The 21,658-nt window shown below is 49.2% G+C and overlaps 7 protein-coding genes across 17 annotated transcripts; 4 read left to right on the top strand and 3 right to left on the bottom strand.

The window, feature by feature from the left end:
* The first annotated feature begins 162 nt into the window (after positions 1-162).
* On the top strand, positions 163-4,273 carry LOC105695089 (H(+)/Cl(-) exchange transporter 7). Its single transcript, XM_012416364.1, has 13 exons — positions 163-376; positions 482-804; positions 884-1,012; positions 1,071-1,269; positions 1,481-1,734; positions 1,798-1,975; positions 2,090-2,614; positions 2,680-2,849; positions 2,948-3,127; positions 3,217-3,426; positions 3,498-3,743; positions 3,826-3,906; positions 3,981-4,273. The coding sequence occupies exons 2-13, from the start codon at positions 652-654 to the stop codon at positions 4,080-4,082; spliced, it is 2,427 nt and encodes an 808-aa protein (XP_012271787.1). The 5' UTR covers positions 163-376; positions 482-651; the 3' UTR covers positions 4,083-4,273.
* On the bottom strand, positions 4,214-5,512 carry LOC111674152 (phosphatidylinositol N-acetylglucosaminyltransferase subunit Y). 3 transcript variants are annotated; one of them, XM_023433490.1, is made up of 2 exons: positions 5,375-5,512; positions 4,214-4,486 (listed from the first exon to the last, which is right to left on the bottom strand). In XM_023433490.1, the coding sequence occupies exon 2, from the start codon at positions 4,412-4,414 to the stop codon at positions 4,301-4,303; it is 114 nt and encodes a 37-aa protein (XP_023289258.1). In that variant the 5' UTR covers positions 4,415-4,486; positions 5,375-5,512; the 3' UTR covers positions 4,214-4,300. The 3 variants fall into 3 exon arrangements, with proteins under 3 accessions (XP_023289258.1, XP_023289257.1, XP_023289254.1); XM_023433489.1 differs by lacking the exon at positions 5,375-5,512 and adding an exon at positions 5,010-5,090; XM_023433486.1 differs by lacking the exon at positions 5,375-5,512 and adding an exon at positions 4,955-5,086.
* LOC105695090 lies at positions 4,421-8,135 on the top strand. Of its 7 annotated transcripts, none has more exons than XM_023433472.1 (3): positions 4,421-4,535; positions 5,977-6,091; positions 6,160-8,135. In XM_023433472.1, exon 3 carries the CDS (start codon positions 6,371-6,373, stop codon positions 7,619-7,621), a length of 1,251 nt encoding a protein of 416 aa, XP_023289240.1. In that variant the 5' UTR covers positions 4,421-4,535; positions 5,977-6,091; positions 6,160-6,370; the 3' UTR covers positions 7,622-8,135. The 7 variants fall into 7 exon arrangements, with proteins under 7 accessions (XP_023289240.1, XP_012271794.1, XP_012271792.1 ...); XM_012416371.2 differs by lacking the exon at positions 4,421-4,535 and adding an exon at positions 4,834-5,022; XM_012416369.2 differs by lacking the exon at positions 4,421-4,535 and adding an exon at positions 5,070-5,187.
* A 149-nt stretch (positions 8,136-8,284) lies between these two features.
* On the top strand, positions 8,285-9,813 carry LOC105695093 (28S ribosomal protein S33, mitochondrial). 3 transcript variants are annotated; one of them, XM_012416373.1, is made up of 3 exons: positions 8,285-8,401; positions 8,605-8,962; positions 9,477-9,813. In XM_012416373.1, exon 2 carries the CDS (start codon positions 8,605-8,607, stop codon positions 8,956-8,958), a length of 354 nt encoding a protein of 117 aa, XP_012271796.1. In that variant the 5' UTR covers positions 8,285-8,401; the 3' UTR covers positions 8,959-8,962; positions 9,477-9,813. The 3 variants fall into 3 exon arrangements, with proteins under 3 accessions (XP_012271796.1, XP_012271797.1, XP_023289247.1); XM_012416374.1 differs by having other exon boundaries at positions 8,285-8,448; XM_023433479.1 differs by lacking the exon at positions 9,477-9,813 and adding an exon at positions 9,130-9,399.
* Positions 8,999-10,815, bottom strand: LOC105694923 (acrosin-like). The gene is made up of 4 exons (XM_023433433.1): positions 10,590-10,815; positions 9,836-10,374; positions 9,515-9,683; positions 8,999-9,442 (listed from the first exon to the last, which is right to left on the bottom strand). The coding sequence occupies exons 1-4, from the start codon at positions 10,785-10,787 to the stop codon at positions 8,999-9,001; spliced, it is 1,350 nt and encodes a 449-aa protein (XP_023289201.1). The 5' UTR covers positions 10,788-10,815.
* An 80-nt stretch (positions 10,816-10,895) lies between these two features.
* On the bottom strand, positions 10,896-12,629 carry LOC105695092 (protein canopy homolog 3). The gene is made up of 5 exons (XM_012416372.2): positions 12,210-12,629; positions 12,005-12,131; positions 11,796-11,930; positions 11,552-11,716; positions 10,896-11,469 (listed from the first exon to the last, which is right to left on the bottom strand). The coding sequence occupies exons 1-5, from the start codon at positions 12,313-12,315 to the stop codon at positions 11,286-11,288; spliced, it is 717 nt and encodes a 238-aa protein (XP_012271795.1). The 5' UTR covers positions 12,316-12,629; the 3' UTR covers positions 10,896-11,285.
* A 3,985-nt stretch (positions 12,630-16,614) lies between these two features.
* LOC105695127 lies at positions 16,615-20,869 on the top strand. The gene is made up of 7 exons (XM_012416442.2): positions 16,615-17,164; positions 17,416-17,956; positions 18,223-18,657; positions 18,886-19,420; positions 19,635-19,864; positions 20,023-20,498; positions 20,665-20,869. Exons 1-7 carry the CDS (start codon positions 16,647-16,649, stop codon positions 20,762-20,764), a joined length of 2,835 nt encoding a protein of 944 aa, XP_012271865.1. The 5' UTR covers positions 16,615-16,646; the 3' UTR covers positions 20,765-20,869.
* Positions 20,870-21,658: the final 789 nt, after the last annotated feature.

Genomic DNA, 21,658 nt, shown 5'->3' with positions numbered 1-21,658 from the left:
CCTGTGATTGGTGGAGCTGAGGTTAGATCGACCAATGGGAATCGTCAAAAGTCGGCGAGATGATAGCGCCACGAACCGAAGAGTAGTAAAGAATGTATATAAAATAACTTTTATAATCCAGTACGAACGGCCAATTGAATGAATAGAAAAAGTTAAGGCTTTTAACATGTGCATTCACATACAAACAGCTGTACAATGCCAGCTAGCACAGTGTATATGCAGTTATGATTTCATTTTTTTTGGGTAGCTGCGCGTAAGCATCATAAACTATACGTGCACACATCGCGTTCAAAAGGGGGCAGACAAAAGGTGTCGTTACGTCTCGTGAGTCATTTAACGTGTATTCGCATACATTTAGGAGAACAATGAACCTGGAGTGAGTATTTCACGAGTGTGACACCCAAAACGTCTGTTGAGGCGTTTGGATTGAATCAAAGCCGAGTGTTCAATTTGTGTCAATTGTTCCATTTCCTGTCACTAGTCTTACATGCCAGGGTCATATTCCAAGAGCTTATTGCAACAGTTTCAAATCATTGAAAGTCCTGACCGAGGCAAGGATCACTGTCAACAATCTGCAGCTTCGAGGACGTCGGTGATGATCTGTATATAGGATGAATCGAAGTTAGTTCGAGTCAGCTCTGATTGAGAAACATGGCTAGTCCTCTGGAACATCCAAACATTTCAATAAATAGTAGCGTCGAGCCTAACAGCTCCGACGTGAATTTAGACGAGGGAGAAAGACTCGTCAAACCCAGAAACAATTTTGCATCGTATTTGAATGATGACGTCAGCATTAGATTTCGAGTAAGCGCAATGGAGTGATGTTTGGAAGTGTATTCTTAAAAAGATCGAGATTAGAGAAGTAATATAACCTAATTTTCAGAGTATCACCAATAACATAAGACTCCCATTTTCGAGTGTCTTGGAAAGCCTTTCTCATCGACATATAAACAGATTGGGGCCTCGAGAAATAAGGCTCGGCGATACCAATTTTTTGTCCACCAATTATGAGGTAATATTTATCCGTGGGAAATTTATTTCGGTATTTTGAAAACTGTCTTGTGTTTTAGAGCTTGGATTACGATCCCTGTGAGAACTCTCTTCTCCAGGAAGAGCAGAGGAAGAAAGGCTACAAATTCATAGTAAAGAAGAATCTGGCGCGCTGGCTCATATTCTTATTGATTGGTATATGTACAGCGCTCACTGCATGCTTCGTTGACATCTCCATCGAGGTGTTATCCACTTTTAAATACGGACTGTTAAAGACGTGTATCCTTTTTTATTAGACCTTCATAAAAATGAGGGGTAACCTCTTTTCGATCTAATAAACCAAGACAAGATGCAAATACAGTCACTTTGGTTACATAATTCTAACGACGGAGATTGCATCATTACGCTCTCTATACATCAAGTCATCATGTTATCTGAAGTGATTTTAGGTCATAATCTACATATTATTTTCTTATTAATATTGATGTAGATATGGACCTATGTGTTGTAAATAGCTGTCTGTGGTTGCCACTCCTCATGTGGCTGACCATGAATCTAGTGCCGGTACTAATAGGCTCCATTTTGGTGGCTTATGTGGAACCCATTGCTGCAGGCAGTGGAATTCCTCAAGTTAAATGTTATTTAAATGGCATCAAGGTGCCACGAGTGGTTAGAATTAAGACCCTTGCTGTGAAGACAATCGGTGTGATAACAACAGTGGTCGGTGGCCTTGCCGGAGGAAAGGTAATAAAGTCTACTTGCTAAAATTAATCTAGAAACACTGAATAAATTAATTATTTTTTAAAGGAAGGACCAATGATACATTCCGGAGCTGTAATAGCTGCAGGCATATCTCAGGGCAAGAGTACGACTTTTAAGAAGGACCTAGGGATATTCAAATACTTTCGGGAGGATCATGAAAAGAGAGACTTTGTTTCTGGAGGTGCTGCGGCTGGAGTCTCCGCAGCTTTTGGAGCACCCATCGGTGAGTCTTTTAAAGTCATATATTTATAAACAGCATATTTGGGAACAAGTGTACAGAAGAGATATATTGAATATTGACTGACAGGTTCAAATAGCATGGCTGTAATTATTTCAGGTGGTGTGTTGTTTAGTATCGAGGAGGGCACAAGTTTTTTTAATCAGGGCTTGACTTGGAGGACATTATTTGCTTGTATGACGACAACTTTTGTACTGAATGTTGTTTTGAGTGCTTATCATGGTCACCTGGGTGACTTGTCGTACCAGGGTCTCTTGAATTTGGGGAAATTTGAGACTATTCCATATCAAATCTATGAGATACCACTGTTCGTTCTGGTGGGAGCCATCGGAGGGGCATTAGGAGCTTTATGGAACCACCTTAACTATAAAATCAGCTGTTTCCGGCTGAACTACATAAACGCAAAGGGCTTGAAAGTATTGGAGGCTCTCTTCATAGCGGTTATCAGTGCACTAATGGGTTTTCTCATGATCTATTTCATCGATGACTGCAAGCCACTGGGGAAGGACCCAACCAAGTTTCCAATTCAGTTCCACTGTATGGAAGGAGAATACAATGCAGTTGCCGCGCTCTGGTTCCAAACACCTGAGAGCAGCGTACGCTCTCTCTTCCATAACCCAATCGGTCAGTAATTAGTAATCTATCAGGTCGATAAACATTACTCCTTGTCTATTAAGGTATTTTTATAGGCTCTCACAACGATGTCACATTGGCCATATTCGTAGTCCTTTATTTTTTTCTGGCGGTCTGCACCTTTGGTCTCTCTATGTCCAGTGGACTTTTCATCCCTACGCTGCTAATCGGAGCTGCATGGGGTCGACTCTTTGGTTCGGGCTTGTCTAAAATATTCCCAAATAACGTAAGTTGTAGATCGATGGCACTTGGTATTTTTCATTGATTTTTATTGGTTTGAAAAATTTAGCGGAAGGAGTTATTCTCCCATTTTACGCGTGACAGGAGCTGCTCGATCCTGGAAAATATGCTCTTCTTGGGGCTGCTGCCCAGCTAGGAGGTGTGGTAAGAATGACGATCAGTCTGACTGCGATCCTGATCGAAGCCACTCAGGGGATATCCTTTGGCTTGCCACTCATCATTGTCCTGATCATGGCCAAGTGGGTCGGTGACTTCTTTAATGAGGTATGATGCAGTTTTGTACATTTCTTATCAATGGATTCCCTGCTGTATTACTCTGTCATTTGTTCTTAATTGTAAATCGAACCAAACAGGGTATTTACGAGATTCACATACAAATGGCGGGGATTCCCCTACTTCCCTGGGAGGCTCCACCACTGTCAAACAACATCTATGCCAGCGAAGTGATGAGCCATCCTGTCGTCACATTGAAGACAATCGAGAACGTCGGACACGTAGCTGAACTTCTGAAGTGTATCACTTTCAATGGGTTCCCAGTGGTCGATCCACCGAATAGTGATCAGGTTAATAGTTAGACTAAGTGAATGATCTTGATTGTGAACTCCTTTAAAACTGAAAGCTAACATCTACGCAGGAGGAGATCAACTGTTACGGAAGGTTTCGGGGTCTGATATTAAGGTCGCAGTTGATAGTTCTTCTGCAGAATAAGGTGTTCAACGAGTACAGCGAGAGTTGGGACCGCGAGGTCGACATTCAATTATTTAGGAACGAGTATCCGAGGTACCCAACAATAGAGCAGGTCAGCATCACCGAGGATGAGAAGACTTACACGATGGATCTCAGACCTTTCATGAACCCGTCGCCTTACACGTTACAACACGTATGTATTATTTGAAACATTGTTATGTTGAAACTTTTGGATTTTTTATTAACTGTTTCGTTTAATATTATTTGCACTTCAGTCAGCGTCCCTGCCTCGAGTGTTTCATCTCTTCCGAGGAGTGGGCCTCCGTCATCTACCAATTGTCAACGATACAAATGAGGTAAATGATAGAGGAGAATTATTTATTGTATCCGTTGTTGTAAACTTTTTAGGCTTATTAAACTCGCGTTGCAGGTCGTCGGGATGATAACGCGAAAGGACGTCGCCAGGTACAGAATCTGGAGGCATCTCGGGTCGATGGGCCTGGACGAGTTGTTTGTCACGGACAAGATTTAAAGAGAGGCTTGTATTTATTCATTGGTCAAAGAGCACTTGCATTTGATGTACATACACTTGCACACTTTTCACGTATTCTAGTACACAGGAGGAATGTAATGGCATTGATCGGTCAATGAAATACGCGTATATGCATATATACGTGCATATATTTTTCTTTTTCTTACAAAATACATGCTATCGCACAGTTACTCCTTCTGATATCCTTGGACGGTCCCTTAATTATTGACGAACAGCTCCCAGCCAAGCCAGGACCACAGCTTGAAAAAGAGGTAGACCGGAATTATGACCATGAGTAAGAGGAAGTAGTACTCGCAGCTTGTGACATACATGGTGAGCTGCCAATGCCAGCAATTGCTGCATCCACTGTATCTCGATACTTCTCGCCGATGCCGATGCCTCTACTAAAAGAGAAAGAAACAGAAAAACTAAGAAGAATAGAAAAGCCAATAGGTAAAGAATCGAGTGTCTTAATTCACACCCTCTTTTCCATTATATAAAACGGTACAGATACTCCGACATTTCATTAGCACGTACGAATTTATAGCATGTTGCACTGCGTTACAAAATATCTGTGCATGTTATACGTTATATTACATATATACATAGGCATCTAAACATAACACGAATTACTCTTTAAAAGTGTGTATCAACTCAATCTGCAACAAGTAGCACGTGTTACGTGTGACAGTATTGCTCAACATCTGACGTGTGTGCATCACATAAGCCTGCAGTATCGAAGAGAAATCTATAAGCATTCATAACCTCAATGTCAGTACAAATAGGAGACCCGCGGTTTCTTAGATAAGTCGAAGTTTTACGCTAAAACAAAAGACGCATGGAGAAGAGGACAAATTTGGTGTCACCCTAACCTAAAGGCATCGAGTGCACGACCCGAAAATTAGGGCAAGCACCTGCGAGTCGCACCTGTCGACCCTAGGTCCGAATGACGCCATTCCGGGTCGGGAAGGGGTTATGGTCAATAAACGCAGCACGTCACGGGCAGCCTATCGGCGATCCCGCTTGGCCTCTTAAAGTCGCTCCGAGGGAAAATCTTACATATCGGCGGACGCGGGCTCTGTGCGTTAGTCCGTGAATATTCCTGGTAATTGCGAGTACAAGGACGCGCTATAACCCTCTACCGATAAAAACATCGAGAAAGATTCGACGGACGTATCGCAAGATCGTGTAGCGGGAGGTTGGCGCGATCGTCGGTACGCTTTCTCGACTCGGACAAAGTCGCCGAGTCGCGGCCGCCATTGTTGCGCGATCCGCGAAGACAACGTTCTTACCTCACTGCGCATGTGCGCGGACCGCCCTAAGGAGTGACAGTTCGCAGTCTGACAGTCTCCATTTCCGACCGAACGGTGCAGTGAACTTCTTCACGTTTCACGTTTACCTCTTGTAGAGAGAACTCCGAGAACTCTCCGTTACAAAGGTCGACGGCTGCAAGGTGATCGTCCGCGTCTCGGCGCGCCGTGTCCGCCATTTTGATTGGCCGGTGCCTGATAAGACGCGGTTCTTAGCTCGCTGCGCACGCTTGTCTAGTCGACGCTTTTGTTCGCGGTTTTTGACCGATTTTACGCGCGCGAATTATTGGCATGGTGATATCGTTCGTCGAGTTCATGAGTTTTGTGAGTATTTGAGTTCAGGAGATCTAATGGAAATTCAACGGTGACTGACCTAACCTCTGTTTTGCTTTTGTCGCGTCCGCGGCTGTGATTGGTCGCTTTCCGTTAAGACGGCGATCTTAGCTCGACGCGCATGCGCAGTGATTGATTCAACGACGCTCCGATTCAAACTTTCGTGATCCTTGGACATGCCGACTCGGCGCTGCGTTATTAATAGTTGTTTAATCTGATAATCGAAAACGGAGGGATTTTATGTTTCTCAGCTTGTCGAGTGCGGTTTCGCTGCGATTGCGAGAGCGAGGGAGAGGGAAGAAGAGGATTTTGGGGTTAGGACGTGTGCGGTGAGTTGGAGATGCTGACGTGCCTCAAAGTTGACAGGTGAGGTGATTTATTGCTGATTGTCTGGTTATAACGGTAATTCTGAGAGTGTTCTGTGTTTTTAATAGGTATTTGGCTACAGAAAAAGGTTGCGGTAGATAGTAACGAAGAAGTACCGTGACTACGTTCAAGGACTTTCAGAGGAAATAGAAAAACGAGGGAGGAGTGTAAGGTAATTCTGCACAGTTTGTGCAATTCAGAAAGACTTTTGTCAGCTCGGTCAAAGATGGATACCTGGTTGGATGGTGGTAGTCGTGCAGCTGCTCGTGGCTCTGTGCTATGCCCAGGGTCGAAGGGAAGCTCTTCCTCGGGAAGGTAAGGGAGATGCAAGGTTATCAATACCAGAAGCTGATGTCAGAGACTGCGGAGGAACGTGCTGCGAAACTGTACACTGCGGTGGAAAGAATGAAGAACGCCAGGACGAAGGAGACGGAGGAGCAGGCGGCCCTGAGGAGGATGCAGGAGGCGCAGAGGATGGCCAGGCATCGGGCTAAGAAGAAGAGATGTCTCGACGAGAACCTCGCCCGGGAGATATCGAAGATTGCCGAACTCTCGAAGATGCCCGATTCGGCAACGATAACTCAAATGTCGGAGATGAACATGAACAAGATCTCGGCAGAGCTTAAGCAGATGATGGAAAGGGGTAAGGTGCCAGAGCACATCGTACAGATGGCTCAGCTAGCTGAGTTCAGTAAAATGACGGAGCTGAACAAGATGTCGCAAGACATGGCCAAGAGGTACGAGCTTGAGAAGATGGCTGAGTATGCCAAGACCACGGAGTACATGAAGCTCCATGAGATTGCAAAGATGAACGAGATGGTTAAGTTTACTGAGATGGCCAAGTACAATGACATGACTAAGATGAACGAGATCGCCAAGATGAACGAGATGATGAAGATGTCGCAGATGGCCAAGATCAACGAGGTACAGCGGATGAACGAGATAGCTAAGCTCAACGAGATGGTGAAGATGACGGAGATGGCCAAGTACAATAACGACATCACAAAGTTAAATGAGATCGCACAGATCAACGAGATGGCCAAGGAAATCGCCAAGCTGAATGAAAAGACCAAGATGAACGAGATGATGAAGATGGCCAACATGCAGAACGACATGACCGTGAAGATGCCAGAGTACTCAAAGATGGCAGAGATGGCCAAGCTGACGGAACTGGCCAAGCTTAACGAGATCACTATAACCAAGCTGAACGACCCAATGCCGCAGAAGGTGCCAGAGATACCTCGCATTCCAGAGCCTGTTATAACAGTGCCAAATCCCAGGAACTTGCAGAACGTCCAGGCTGTGCAGGTGGCGCAAGCCAGTCCGTCGAGTACAATCAACTTCCCTTCGGTGCCTGGCCAGGGGAAGTACGCCCAGCTTTTAGTGATCATCGAGGAACTCGGACGTGATATACGTCTGTCTTATGCTGGGAGCCGCAGTGCAGCGGAACGGCTCAAAATGGGCATTCAGCATGCCAGGATCCTAGTCCGTGAATGCCTTTTAGAGACTGAACATAATGCCAGACAGTGATTGGTCGTCGATTGGTTCAGTGGATTTGTAGAGGTTAATGTTTATATCGTGAGGAAGGCAGTCCCTTCGCTTATAAGGTGACGTATACGAAGCGGTGCGAATCGGGGAAGGGGATCTCTGCTTCGAGGTAGTCACGTCGTCTCGCGGCCGATGTCTTATGGTGAACAGAGATTTTGTATTTACAATTTATTTTATATAAGCATTCGTGCAAACACTGAGTTATCTTGAGACGGGGTCGTTATGGACGATAGGTTAGGTTTTTCGATAGGTATCAGGGAATCGTCGTCTACGACGCAGCCTTAACCTCCCACGTGTTTCCTCACCGCGATTCTGTACTTCAGTGCCGGGCTCAGGCTGCAGACTTATAGGTTAAAACGTTGTAATTTCTACAAAAGAGGTATTGCCGCTACTTACAGTTGTACGGGTGAAACAGATCTATTTAGACGAGGCGTATCTATTGGAATTATAACTCTAGACGTGTAAGGCAATTGATAAATAAAATGCAAGTTTTCTATGCTAGGCGTTACTTTGGGTGAAATCTGATAAATTATAGAATATAATTGTTCAAAGAGGGTTTCTGTTTAACTGATTAAGACTGGCCAGTCTCCATCGGTAATGAAATTCTGCGAATGTATTTGACAGCCGTCAAAAATCTCCGACAGAGGGCAACACAGTATTTGTCCAGAAAAATTCGTAAGAGGGGAGTCTTGCAAAATTTTATGGTCGGTGACTGAGGACAGGAGAATCGGTGGATCGACTACTTCTTTTCGCATTTAAAAGGTTTAAAATTTATTGAAACTATCAATTCAGTGCAATAAGAATGATAAGTAAGCCTTGTAAATGTTTATTTCTGGTTGCCATATAATGCCTCGTTACTTACGACGTTTGAAAGCGACTTAACCCCACTTATCGGGACTAAATTTGCCTTCATTGTAAATAACATGTATTATGTCTGGTCTTAATTGATAGTTCGTTGTTTTTAGATGGCGGCTGCGCATAAATACGTGAAACTTTCGAACGTTGCGTCGAATTATGCAAAGCGCATGAACCGCCTCAGTAATTCGATATTTGGAGAGGTTACAAGACCTACATCCAACAAGTCGATGAAAGTTGTTCAACTGTTCAGCGAGGAGCCCATCGACCAGCGGTCTGCCATCGTGGAGTATTATCCAAGGCACATCGAGACAGGCCTACTGATGAAACACTTGCGGGACTATGGACTCTTCCGAGACGAGCACCAGGATTTCAAAGAGGAGTACGAGAGACTTAGAGAGCTCCGAGGCAAGGGCGATAGAAAGAAGGGAGAGGGCAAGAAAGAGAAGAAACATTACCTTTAAATCCGTATGTATTGTTTTCCATTACACATACCTCATAGTCTCAATAAATTGCACTAAAGATAATGTAGAGGATTTCTAAATAAGGGATATAAAATAATCTGAGACTGACATTAAACCGTGAACAACAGGATCGAGTGATATCCTCATAGTCGACCTCCATATTGTCATCAGGTTCATCATCTTCCCCATCTTCATGGATCTCCTTTCGAAACTGCGTTTGATAAACCATTGGCTTGTCTAAGAAGCTCGGTCGACTGTGCTCCGCTGATATTGCCATGACATCGTCCACCTTTCCGATCTCTTGATACTGTCTGAGACTGCTGTCTCGTTCCTTCACCACATTTCCAAATGGCATTCCGTCTTGAGTACCAAACAATGTCGATACTCTCCCATAATCATTGACGTGATTATCGAATAAAGGTGGCTCGAGCTTGGACTGTAGTTCCGATAGTTTCGGTGCTCCATACGGGGACTTGCGAAGGACCTTTGGTATCACATCTCCACCCGACAATTTCCAGGTCTCCTGGGGTTCCGACCTGACCTCTACTTTGGATACCGATGGCTGACCACTGAGCTGCAGCAGGTCGGTGTAATTCTGGCCACTGCTCTCGATCGATATCCCACCGAGGTATCTCTCACGTTTGCAAGCTCCACCATGGGGCTCAAACCCAGACTCCAACTGTTCCATCTTCTTGTCGTTAAAGATCAGATCGTACATCCAGGACCTAGACCATGGATTTAATTTCATCAAACTACTTACACAGGTAAACCTTCTACGATGAATAATTTACTGCCAAAGATTATCTTGTATAGAGGAAGAAAATCGATTAAATCGTAGCAAAGAATTTAACCTTTTCTCCGAGTTCCTGAATATTACCTGAACACACTGACGCCGAGATATGTGGGCAATCCACCGCAGTCCAAGGAGAAGTTAGACCAGGAAGCGATCCCTAGGAGCACCATCCTCTGGTATTGGTCCTCGCAGACCACTGGAGAACCTGGATTCCCTGCGCAGGCCTTCATACCATCTTCTGCTTCGATCATCGTGCAGAATACGTTCCCGTAGCTGGCGTTGCTCTTTAGCATGTACATGCACAGCTTCCACGAATTGAGTATCACCTCGCTGTACTGCACCGGCTTGGCCAGGACTTTGGCCGTCGGAGCGACATAACTCTGCCAGCCGAATATCAGGCAGGATTTGTAGTTGTCATCAAGTCTGACCGGGGCGATGTCAAGGAGTCGGACCTTGCTGTCACACATGTCGAAGGCCTGCACCAGCTTGAGGAGGGCGATGTTGTGGTCGTGGTCCCTCACCTTGGAGTATGACACGAACTGAGGGAATATGTACGTGGCCTTGACGTTGACGGTCTGCCTGGAGCCTGTTCCATTGAGTCCCACCGCGTACAACTCAATTGACTGAAGGAAAGGGAGATAGTTTGTAGGTTAAAATTGTGGCTTGCCGGTGAAGTGGTACACTTCTCGCAGTGACAGTTTTGCCCTGGATGTGTTTATCAAATAACGGAGTGAATCGGAGCCTCTCGGGGATTTTTATAAATGCTTCCGAGGAGGTTTTCGATCCTTTTAATGCATGTAATTGTGGGGAATCTTGAATTAACGAGATTTGGGCTCACGTTCCGATTGTGCTGCACGCACTGGGCTGCGGTGAGCACCCAGTCTGGAGAGATGAGTACTCCTCCGCAGGGTGCTATTGTCTGGAACTGGATCAACCAGGGGAACTGGCCTTCTCGTGCCCTCGTGCCTCGTAATGTACTGCCATAGCATCCTTGCCAGTTTGACAATACCAGAAGCGGTACTATGTATTTTGACATATTTCCTCCAACTTGACTAGAGAACCTCTGTCGTTTGTTTTTCCTTCGCAAGTGAGTTCAGGCTGCTGGAAAAATCAGGAAAAATTGCAAAGTCAAGAACATGTCGAGAACTTTGAGGTTGGATTTTATTAATTATTTAGAAAAGAAGAGTATTGAACACTGAATCCCTTGGAACACTTCTCGAAGGGAGTCTTGGTTGTCTGTTCATCTTTCCTGATGAGACTAACAAATCTTACTTTGAAATAAATATTTTGTTGGAAGTAAACGAGATCGCTATGACTTACGAGTTAACATTTTTAAAGCAGAGGTTATAATTTAAAACGAGTCCTATTACATGTGTGTAAAACGTGTTTGTGGCACTTTGAAACAAAGCGGGTTCTTCCATTCTTCTTATCGAAGAGCGTAGTGATGTAAGTACCGGAAAGGAAACTTTACTCGGAGTGAAATTCACTAGGCATCCGTAACAGTTACACTTTGCGGAACGAATGTATGACTTTCCTACAGTTCTTCCTTAGCATTCTTTGGGACACTTTCTGGAGATTTCGCGCTGTTTAAGCTCTTCTTCTTTTTTTTCTTTTTCCTTTGCTTCTTGTCCTTGGTGAGCTCAGCTCGTCCGGTATCGCCTTTTTCTTTCAAGCAGGAATCGTCTTGACCTTTCAACGCTCGCTCGGAGCACAAGTAACTGAAACGCATTTGCATCGATTTAATTGAATGTAGAATCTAGTTACTGTAAAAGCATAAGAAGAAAGGGAAAAGAACATTACGTTATGAGAGGAACCTCCCCTTGTTTGTTATTATACCAGTCCTCGATGTCAGACTCATGATTCTCAATGAGATTTTCGCACTGAGCTTTAAGAGCCGTGATCTCCACCGAAGGTTTGTCCCATAATTCGTATGGTATTCCTAGCTCAACTTTCACCCCTTTATCTCTGTAAAAATTACATACAACGTAACCACCAAAATTCTCCACAGTATTTTTAAATACTAACGCAAAATTTTGTACAGTACACAAGACCATGGAGCGTCTTAAAGGTCTGGCTCATTCCCTTGGCAAACCTCGAGCTGTCTTCCCGCTCCTTATGGATGTTGTATTCCAGGATTCGGTCGCAGACATTCTCCAGGGACTCGACGAGCCGTAGCTCTCTTCAAAAATAGAGAAGTTAAACAAACTACACACGAATTAGGGTATTTTCCATTTAATTACTCCTGGACCTTACGATTTCTTATATTCCTTCTCCTTCTTAGGCTTGACATCTTCTAACGAGTATCCAATTTCCAAGACCTCGCTTGTCTTTCCGGTCTCATCCAATCTTGCTTCCAGTTCGGTCGCTACGACCTTACACACTGGAATCGGCATCGAAGAAGATATTTAATTAATACTTTGGGAGTTTGCAAGGCATACAAAAATTCTCTCAAGCTCACCCTCGCACTTGTTCGCATATTTAACGCCTTCTTGCTCCTCTGGATTAACAGCAACAATACTGTTTACTAAAACAGTAATCAACAGAGTAGCTAGTGTGCTCTTCATGGTACGTGATCGCTGAAGAGCCGAAATATTTCTGCAAGCTCGAGTTTACGTGGAAGCGCTTTAACTATTAGATTGAGTGTACGTCGAACATACTTTTCAGTCTTGTATACAGAACATGTAAGATAAAGAACAAGCGGCGAGAGACTTCGCGGCACCCAAACCGCGGAAAAACCGTCTACCCCGATAAGTGAGGTTAAACACGCCTGACGTGTCATCGTGCGATAACCGGGAAACTGAAAAATGTCGTCCAATATTAAAGAAATTGCATAAATATGCATATGAAATACACAACGGCAGTTTCAACAGGTCAAAACAAGCGATATAAGCAATCTCGATAAAAGTGATTTCTTTCGATCGTATTAAAACTGTCGTTGAATGATCATCGGGGCGAGGCGCCGTTAGGTAGTAGTTTCCCGCGGCCGCCGAGGGATGGCGTCACTCGAGCGCGGCGCGCGAAATTTTCGAATTCAAACGGAAAGGCGAATCGATTATCTGAAATTAAATTCTCGCGACGAATCGAGTACTTTCGTCTGGAACCCTTTAAAGGGATATTCAATTTCTCCGTCCTTTCTCGCCGGAATTTCTTCCGGAAATCCGAAATCCTTTCTACGAGGGATCGTTCCCCTTCCCTACTACCCGAGCGCGTCAATATCAGTTTTTATCGACTCGTCGAGTCAATGGCACTCTTCCGGCCGCCTCGAAAGAGGGCCATTTCCTCGTTCCCCTCGGCGCTCCCCGCACTCTTTCGCCGGGATTTCAAAGGGACTTTCTCTCCTCTCTACTCTACTCCTTTCTTTCCCGCTTTCCCTCATTTTTTTTTCTCTCTCTCACCCTTCTAACCTCACTTGCGGGTCTCCCTAATGCACGGGACGACGGCCTCCTCGGTGGTCAAGTGTCGACCGCAAGTTTCTTGCAGAATGCGCGCTTCTTAGGCGCAAATTCCCCTCGAGGTTTATACACCACTACGTAACGATTAATCGTTCCGATAAATATGCGCAAACCGATAAGCATGGATTAAACTGACTTTTGGACGCCTTAAACACATAGATTGTATGAATTTTTGCAATTTATTGTGTGTTGCTATTTTATACACGTCTAGTTGTTGAAGGATTAGTGAGGGATGAACGGGTTTTTACCCGCTACGCTTGCAAGATCAGAAAGGAAGGAAACGGAATACGTGAAATCTGGAGCACGTCCTTTCGGAGCGATAGGCGCAGGAGTACCCGAAGGGACCACGGAGCATGCAGGAGGAACGACATTCTTGCGGAGTCACGAGCGTGGTTGGATCGGGAAGCGGAGAGCCGCCCCCTCGAGGGCTCAAGTGGGCGAAACTACCCCGGGCTCGAAAGGGGGCTCCCATCGGTCTAATTTGCCTAATTGAGGGATGGGACCGCCTCGGACCGGCTCCGCTCTCGCGGGAGTCGGGTCGATCGCGCGAGATAGGGGATAAAAAGCCGAGGGAGGGAGAGAGAGAGGGACAGTCGCCCGGCAGGATCGTCGAACGGAGCTCGCTATGAAAAAGTAGGGTTAGGTGCACGCCGCGTGGCCCCGACCGCGCTCGGCAGTCTTCGGCGATCTTCGGATGCGCTCGGCTCCAAGCGCGTCGCGTGGAAGGGGGAGACGGGGCGATCGATGCGGGGTGGCTTCGGGAGCCGCTCGGCCGCGTTCGGCTCTTTCCGCCGCTCCGGCGAGGCTCCTTTCAACCCCGTTGACACCCCCGGAGCTGACCGGCCGCCGAAAACATCCGAGTACTCCCGAACGCCGCCGAACTCCCTGGAGGGAGCGGGCGAGTGTATGGCGCTCGCGACGAGCGCAGTTGCACGCAGAACGCGCCCCCGAGAGGTGTCGGAGAAGGAGTGCGCCACGAGGTGTGCCCGCAGGTGACGTCAGGGGACGTCAGGTGCACGGTGCCCCGGACCCGCCACCCCCGAGGGCCTTCTTAAGCGGTTGCTCTGGAAGGAAGACCTGGATACTCCCAGGAACTCGCAATAAGAGGGTACATCCGGGTGCAGGTCCTTCCGGGAGTGAGTAAAATGCTCTCAGGAGACTCGGGAACTTGTGGACTTTCGTTAACAAAAGAAATTTAAATGTAAGAAATTGGAGCGCCCGTTTTAAAGGGTTGATGTGGTAGGTCGTACCTGGAGGAAGAGGGAAGAAAGGAGAAAGAATTATCCCCGAAGGAGTCGATTGTGCAGTTCGTCCTGGGAGTCCCTGGAAGAGAGGCCTCCTGGTGGTCGAAGGTCCTGGAAATCGAAAACGGTATCTGAAGAGGATAAAGAAAGGGGATTCGCAAGTTACTCTCTACAGGCGGGAAGAGGATGAAAGGAGCCAGGACCTCTCGCCGAGGAGGATGTCCAGGAGTCGTCGAAACGTCTCCCAGGAAGCTGCCTCGAGGAAGGTCGGAGACCAGGAATCACCTCTAGTCATCGGAGCGAAAATTCGGGGAGGTCATCGAGGACTTCCTGGATAGCTGACGGACGTGCAAGGACTCTATAGTTATCAAGGTCTTTTGTTACAAGAGACATCTCCTGTCTGCATGTCCGGGAAGCTGGAAGGACACGAGCTGAGGACGAGGAAACATCTGTGATCATCGTAGCAAATTTTCGTGGACGTCTTGGAAGTCATGGAAGACTAGAAAATGTCCTATCCAATCTAGGTTAACCCTTTATAGAAGGACACATCCCGTCCAGCCAAACCCCTCTAAGGAACCTCAAATGCGACCACACGCGGAAAAGCACCTGTAATCACCAAATTATAACATCAGGGAACGTTATCAAGGACTCTTCAGGCAGCGGTTGGACGAGCCGAGAGATTCCTCCAGGAGTGAAGAATAACCAAGACTCCTCCAGGTATCCTTAACACTGACCAAAGGCGAGAAAGCACGCCGAGAGTCATTAAACGAGTTCCTGGACCCCGTGGAGGTCTTCAAGGACCCTCGAGATACCGGCTGGCCAGGCAAGGAACTCCTCCAGGAGTCGAGGGTAACGGCCGGGGGTGAGGCCGGGTCGATCAACCGTGACACGTGGTCGACCCGGTGGAACGAGAGAGATACGGAAGAAGAGGGAGGAAGAGGGAAGCAAGGAGCACCCGGAGAGTCCTCGACCCGGGTGGAGGGGGGTTCCTCGAAACTCGGCATCCTCGATCTCGAGGGTCGCCCTGGAGGGGCTGGGAGGGGGTGAATCGGTCGTCCCGTTTTCTTCTCTCACCTCTCGCCCATGGCGCCGGGGGGGCGGTGCTGCAGCCGAGTCTGCAGTCACGCCCGCCCGTGATTCGGCAGTCCGATTACCTCGCCCTGGGGATGCTAGCCCCCCGTCCCCCGTGACGGCGTATTGTCTCCTGTGATGCAAGACCGACCGAGCGGGGATTATGGTAATTAGCCTTCGACCTCTTGATTATATTCGCCCGCCCGAGTACGGAGGATATATTTGCCGAGTACCTATAGGAGCTTGGTGGAACCGACGGGAGGGGAGATGTAATTCCGGGTCCCTATATACCGGCGTTAATTAAGCTGGAAGCTTAAGATGTGCAAGATTTCATATCGAGTCCTTTCCTTTTTTTTTTTAGATTGGCCCTTAAGGTGATGCGAGAGGGTCATTATATGTACATAAAACGTCAAAATGTAATACTTTTCTCCGTACCGAGCGTACCGAATCGTTTCGAACTTTACATCGTGGATATGGAGGCTGCAAGGAAGGTCCTGATACCCGTAGTTTCATTAAAAAAAAAAATTTGAAGAATACCTATTAAATACTGCAACAAAAAAAAAATTGAAATTTCATGGGTGTCAGGACTTTCCTGATAGCCTCCACATGCACGTTATAATGTTTGAGACGATCTGGTACTCTCGATTCAGTCGAAAGTTTCACAAACGAGACCTCTGTGTCGCCACTTTCACATCACCTGAAAATGTAGCAAAAAGTCCTCCTTTACCATGTTGGGTTATTGCGATAAGGCTATCAGGTATTGAGATAAAGGGTTAAGCTTCATTCCAGAAGAGAGTTTATGCAGGGCTGTTGTTAAATTCCCTTGAAAACCATTTGAATCTCCCTGAAAATGTAGCAGAAAATCCTATTTTACCATGTTGAGTTGTTGCGATAAGGCTATCAGGTATTGAGATAAAGGGTTAACCTTCGTTCCAGGAGATAGCTGATGCGGGGCTGCTGTCGTTAAATTCCCAGGAAAACCACTTGAATCTCCCTGAAAATGTAGCAGAAAATCCTATTTTACCATGTTGAGTTGTTGCGATAAGGCTATCAGGTATTGAGATAAAGGGTTAACCTTCGTTCCAGGAGATAGCTGATGCGGGGCTGAGCCTGCGGCTGCTGGTGGTGATGCTGCCGGGCTTGGTCCTCGCGTCGGCCGGCAGCTGCGGCCTGGCGGAGCTCTCCTGCCTGGACGGGCACTGCGTGGCCGGCGACGCCTACTGCAACGGCCAGGACGACTGCGGCGACGGAAGCGACGAGCCCAGCCTCTGCACGCCCTGCAACCGTACCTACCACGGTCGGGAGGGTCACACCTACCGACTGAACATCTCCAGGCCCTCGAGCTCGCAGCTGCCCTTCCTCTGCCACCTGACCTTCACCGCCGGCGGCCAGGGCTACGGCGAGCTGGTGCAGCTCCTGTGGGAGGCCTTCAGTGTCGGCAGGCTGGAGCCCGACCCCTCGGCCTTCGTCCCCGGGTGCCCCGAGGGTTCCTTAGAGCTCGCCGAGCTCAATCGGCCCTTCACCGGCGGCTCCTGGTGCGGCGGCTTCAAGGACTCGGCTTCTTACTACAGCGAGACCAGCACCATCACTGCCTCCATCAGGCTCTTCCAGGCGCCGCCTACGGTGCCCTTCGAGTTCAGCCTCAGGTGCGCCCCGACGCCCTCCTGGGGCTCCGGGCGCCGAACGCGTCACCGCGTCACCTCGGAAATGAAAATGAAATCATGAAATTTCAATTTAAAAAAGAAAATTTGTTTATAGGTATTTTCAAAATTGGTGATATAGAAACAAAAGTGAAATTTCACGAGTGTCAGGACTTTCCTGGTAGCCTCGGTATTCACGTTGTATTGTTTAAGACGAATAATTGTTACGGTTACTTATTATACAACAATGTCCCCAGGTACCGATTCGTGTCGAGGGGCGAGGCGGTGGCCCGTCTTGGTCGTCCTGAGGTGCCCCTCGAGAGAGGATCCCCGGTGCCCGGGACTTACTGCTCCAGGAACTTCTACGAGTGCCACCAGAGAGCATGCAGGGTGCAGAGTCCGAACTACCCCGGCGAGTATCCCCGGAATGCCACCTGCCTGATCACCCTGCGCCAGAAGGAGGTGCCTACGTGCAAGCACGCGATGATGTCGGTCCGGCTGAGCCCGTCCGGAATCGTCGGGCCCGGGAGAAACGGCTCCCTGGCCGTGTGGCAGGACTGCGGCCCCGACAAGGACCGCCTCATCTTCAGGGACGGCGCCAGGACCGACGACCCGGTCCTCCTGGTCTACTGCGGCGGACCGCTGCCTAGAGTCACCTCCCGGGGGCCTAGCATGCTGGTCGAGTTCCGCAGCTCGCCCCTAGCTATGCCTCTCGGCGCCTCCACCCTGAGGGTCGAGCTCGAGACTCGGGTCGTCTACGTAGACTCCGATGGCCTTGACTACGCCAGGGGCTCTCAGGTGAGGATGAGTCGACGAGTCCTGAAAATTCAAGCCTTTTCTTATTTTATTTATTTTATTTATTTTTTTATATTGAAAGGACATTTATCTTAAGAGGAAGGCGAAAGTGGGATCCTTCGTTTATTTATATTTTGGCGTATGGGCGAATTTCATCGGTGCGTACATGCAATATTGGACCAAACGTCGAACACACTTATGGGTCCACTGAAAGGGTTAGAAGTCTTTCACGATATCGACTTGTCCCTATCTTTTCTTTTTCTTTCCAGGGGTGCCACTTCTTCGTGAACGGCACCGCCAAGAGGAGCGGCGTCCTGAGAGCGCCACTCCACGCTTTACCGCCGAACACCAACTGCACCTGGAACATCCGCGGGGCACCCGGCGACCGGGTCTGGGTCTACTTCTCGTCGTACTTCCAGCGCGACCTGACGGGGGCGCCGGAAAACAACGCGACCGTCTGGGCCCCGGACGGGTCCTGCGCGGTCAGGATGACCATCTGGGACGGCAGCTACGTGTCCGGACTCCCCATCGCCAGCCTCTGCGACGAGACCCCCAGGCTCTGCGCCCATGCGGCCTTAAGGAACGCCACCAGGGCCACCAGGCCCTGCGCCAAGGCGGAGAGCTACGTCTCCGGGGCTTCCGGCATGACCCTGCACCTGGAGACCGGACCCGACGGTACCGCCCTCCACACCGTCAACTTCCAGGCGAGTCCGACCTTAAGGGGATGTGAAAGTGGCGTCCGAAGGGTCAATTGCTCGTGGAGGTATTCTCCGAATCGGGTGCGCCAATTTGTTTGCAAGATCTTCCTCGTAGCCTCTACGTTCTCATTTTGTGAGGTTAATACGATTCGGTGCACCCGGTTCGGGGATAAGTCTCAAACGAGACCTCTTCGACGGTACCTTCACCTCGCCTTAATAAAGGACGTTTTGCAGGCGCACTACGAGTTCATCTCCACGCAGCAGGGCGGCGAGCCCTGGGGTGACGGACTGTGCTCGAGGATCTGGAGGAAAGTGCGAAGCGGCGAGGTGACCTCCCCCAGGGACGTGCGACTCTTCGGCAGAGGTGGGGCCTCGAGGATAGAGTGCCGGTACAGAATCGAGGCCAGTAGCGGGGAAAGGGTCAGGTTGACCCTGCACAACGTCAGCCTGGGCGAGTCGACGACCTGCGCCAACGAGCCCGATCCGCACACGGGAAGACCCAGGTGTCTCCCCGAGGCCGGCTCCAGGGAGGCCCGGCTGACCCTCTTCGAGGCACCCTGGAGGGACGTTCGACTTTCTCGCGCCTGCCTCTGCGACAACACCTCGCACCTCCCCTTGACCCACGTGTCCACTGGACGCGCCCTGGAGGTGGTCTTCCTCGTCGACCAGCAGGCCCCCCACGAGGATTTCGAGACTCTCTTCTTCTATGCGAGTTTCGAGCTCGTCCGCGCACCCGAGTGTCCCAGGAAGCAGCGGATCCGGGGAGAAGGTAGTGCTTGCTCTCGGGGATGGGAAAGTGCGAGCTCGAGATCATGACCTATCGCGGTCGTGGTCTTGACTTTGGTCTTATACTCTCGAGTCTTCACTTTTGCGTAATGGGCGCACCAGGTGCACCTTTTGAAGGATTAAGACCGAGTTAGCGATTTAAATACGGATAAAATACGTATTTTAGTCATTTAAATACTCGCTCTATATATCCGCAGGTGGGGAACTGCGCTTCGTGGCGCCGCCTCTCTCCAGGCCGGATATCTACTGCGAGGGTCTTCCTTGGTTGGTGGAGGCCCGGGAGAACAGGTCCCTCTTCGTGCTCACCTGGGGATGGTTCCTACCCCTGGAGCCTCTGCCCACCCCCGAGGGCACCGAGGGTGTCCCCAGGTGTCCCACGACCAACCGCGTGCTCCTCTACTCGGGCTGGCCGCCCCGGCTGCTCAAGGTAGGCCAGGGTCTCTCCCTGCACCTGTGATGCCTCCCAATGATCCTTGGTGGCTCTTGATGCCTCTTAATAGTTCCTGGTGACTTTTAACTCTTCCTCGTCGCTCCTCACACCTCGTGGCACCGAATAACACCTCGCATCTCCTCTCCCTTCCTCAGGTGGTCTGTCCAGCCGAGCCGGGGTCCCGCGACTTCACGGTCCACGTCTTCTCCGAGGAGTGGCTCGGCCCGACCTCGGAGGGCCGCCACCCTGGGCCCCCACGACCCCCGGCCCTCATCCTCGACTTCGTCGCCCGCGAGTCCGGCCAAGCTGCGGCCTCCTGGCTCGAGATCTCGAAGACTCGGTCCGCCCTGAGGAGGCACCTGCGACTCCCGGAGAGGGGCCCCGAGATCGAGGGCAACGAGTCCCTTACCCACGAGGACTGCGCCCATAAATGTCCAGAACTCGGGGCTTGTATATCCCCCAGCCTCTGGTGCGATGGCAGGGTGCACTGTCCTTCTGGGCACGACGAGGCGCATTGTGGGAACGGCGCTCGTCTTCTGGGACTCCTGCCTCCTGCCATGTGGTTCATGGTCGTCGGTGTAACCGGCATCGCCACCGTCTTCGCCTGCCTCATCGCCATCCTCGTCGGAAGGTGATTTCCCGCCTCCGAGGGAGTGCTCCAATATGCTGTTTCATTTACCTTTCATTATTGTACCAGTATATATATTTTTTTATTTATTATTTTATCAGTTATGTGCAGATAATTCTTCGGTACTCTTTTCTTCTTGTCTTTTTTCTTTTGTTGTTTCTTTCTCCAGGTCCAAGACCCGGACGAAGCGGCTCCATTATGACGGAAAGCCCTGCAAGCGGCCCAGGCGAGCCCCCACCGAGGAGACCCTCCTCGACGCGGCTTCCTGACAGCAGACCCCCGGTTTCGTGGAGTACATCCACGTCGACCGGGAGACGACGGTCTAGGGTCGCGAAAGTCTGGAGACGCGGATGCTCCGCGTGCCTCGCCGTCCACTCGACTCCACGCCCGTGTACCTGGCCCCGAGGTGTGCACCCGTGTACCCGGAACGTGTGCTGAGGAAGAACCTGAGGACTGCGATCGATTTCCTCAACCTGGATGTCTGGCTAATCTCCTGCGGATCCTCTTCAAAGTGCACGTACATGCACCTGGGATATCTGCCGATGAAGATGCCGAGGAACTCCATGAACTTCCTCCACCTGGAGTCATCTGGTGCCGCCCTTCCGAGGGTCCTCCAGGTTGGGCATTTATTATCCTGGACGTGCACCGAGGAAGATGCCGAGGAGTCGCCTCGATTTCCTCAACCCGGGATGGACGCTCTCGACGGGGGTCGAGTTTCCCCAGTGAAAAGTGTTCAACCTCGCCGAAACGGGGAGCGAGCCTTTTTCGTTCTCTCTTTTTCTTCCTCTTCTTCTTTTTTCTCTCTCTCCTCTCCCCCTCGTTTTCCTTTTTCTCCCCCGTTCGGCTCGGCGGATTAATTAACGCGCCCGTCCCCTTTCCTCGTGAAAAGTACTCGCTGGGAACACGGGGAAACGGGGGAGTTTAGGTCGTCCAGGAGTTTGGACCCTGTGTTCCCGGTGGAAAACCATTTCCTGGGCAAAGTGCATCGGAATCGTTTCCGCCCGTCGTAAACCGGGTGGCGATTTAATATGTATAAAATAAAAAAGAAAGGGAGAAAGGAAAGCCCGATACGACGAGGAAAGGAAATTCCCACGTTTGTTAAGTCGGATCGAGGTAGAGAGATTTATTTATTGTACCGATTTAATAAGTTGATTTATTAAATC

This window comes from Orussus abietinus, unplaced genomic scaffold, assembly GCF_000612105.2.
Source record: "Orussus abietinus isolate OABI.00-Male unplaced genomic scaffold, Oabi_2.0 scaffold82, whole genome shotgun sequence".
Lineage (NCBI taxonomy): Eukaryota > Metazoa > Arthropoda > Insecta > Hymenoptera > Orussidae > Orussus > Orussus abietinus.
Note: the sequence above shows the minus strand (reverse complement) of the source record. Positions and strands in the feature narration are given on the sequence as shown.

Excerpts from the sequence above, each read along its gene's own strand:
- LOC105695089 (XM_012416364.1), top strand. The coding sequence starts at position 652 with ATGGCTAGTCCTCTGGAACATCCAAACATTTCAATAAATAGTAGCGTC. Across the intron at positions 2,850-2,947 it reads CTAAAATATTCCCAAATAAC|GAGCTGCTCGATCCTGGAAA; the intron begins GTAAGTTGTAGA and ends TACGCGTGACAG. Across the intron at positions 3,427-3,497 it reads ATCCACCGAATAGTGATCAG|GAGGAGATCAACTGTTACGG; the intron begins GTTAATAGTTAG and ends ACATCTACGCAG.
- LOC111674152 (XM_023433490.1), bottom strand. The coding sequence starts at position 4,414 with ATGTATGTCACAAGCTGCGAGTACTACTTCCTCTTACTCATGGTCATA.
- LOC105695090 (XM_023433472.1), top strand. The coding sequence starts at position 6,371 with ATGCCCAGGGTCGAAGGGAAGCTCTTCCTCGGGAAGGTAAGGGAGATG.
- LOC105695093 (XM_012416373.1), top strand. The coding sequence starts at position 8,605 with ATGGCGGCTGCGCATAAATACGTGAAACTTTCGAACGTTGCGTCGAAT.
- LOC105694923 (XM_023433433.1), bottom strand. The coding sequence starts at position 10,787 with ATGTCAAAATACATAGTACCGCTTCTGGTATTGTCAAACTGGCAAGGA. Across the intron at positions 9,684-9,835 it reads CTCGGCGTCAGTGTGTTCAG|GTCCTGGATGTACGATCTGA; the intron begins GTAATATTCAGG and ends TCCATGGTCTAG. Across the intron at positions 9,443-9,514 it reads AGCTCAGTGGTCAGCCATCG|GTCCTTCGCAAGTCCCCGTA; the intron begins GTATCCAAAGTA and ends GTGATACCAAAG.
- LOC105695092 (XM_012416372.2), bottom strand. The coding sequence starts at position 12,315 with ATGAAGAGCACACTAGCTACTCTGTTGATTACTGTTTTAGTAAACAGT. Across the intron at positions 12,132-12,209 it reads ATATGCGAACAAGTGCGAGG|TGTGTAAGGTCGTAGCGACC; the intron begins GTGAGCTTGAGA and ends TGCCGATTCCAG. Across the intron at positions 11,470-11,551 it reads GGGGAGGTTCCTCTCATAAC|TTACTTGTGCTCCGAGCGAG; the intron begins GTAATGTTCTTT and ends AATGCGTTTCAG.
- LOC105695127 (XM_012416442.2), top strand. The coding sequence starts at position 16,647 with ATGCTGCCGGGCTTGGTCCTCGCGTCGGCCGGCAGCTGCGGCCTGGCG. Across the intron at positions 17,165-17,415 it reads CCCTTCGAGTTCAGCCTCAG|GTACCGATTCGTGTCGAGGG; the intron begins GTGCGCCCCGAC and ends CAATGTCCCCAG. Across the intron at positions 20,499-20,664 it reads ATCGCCATCCTCGTCGGAAG|GTCCAAGACCCGGACGAAGC; the intron begins GTGATTTCCCGC and ends TTCTTTCTCCAG.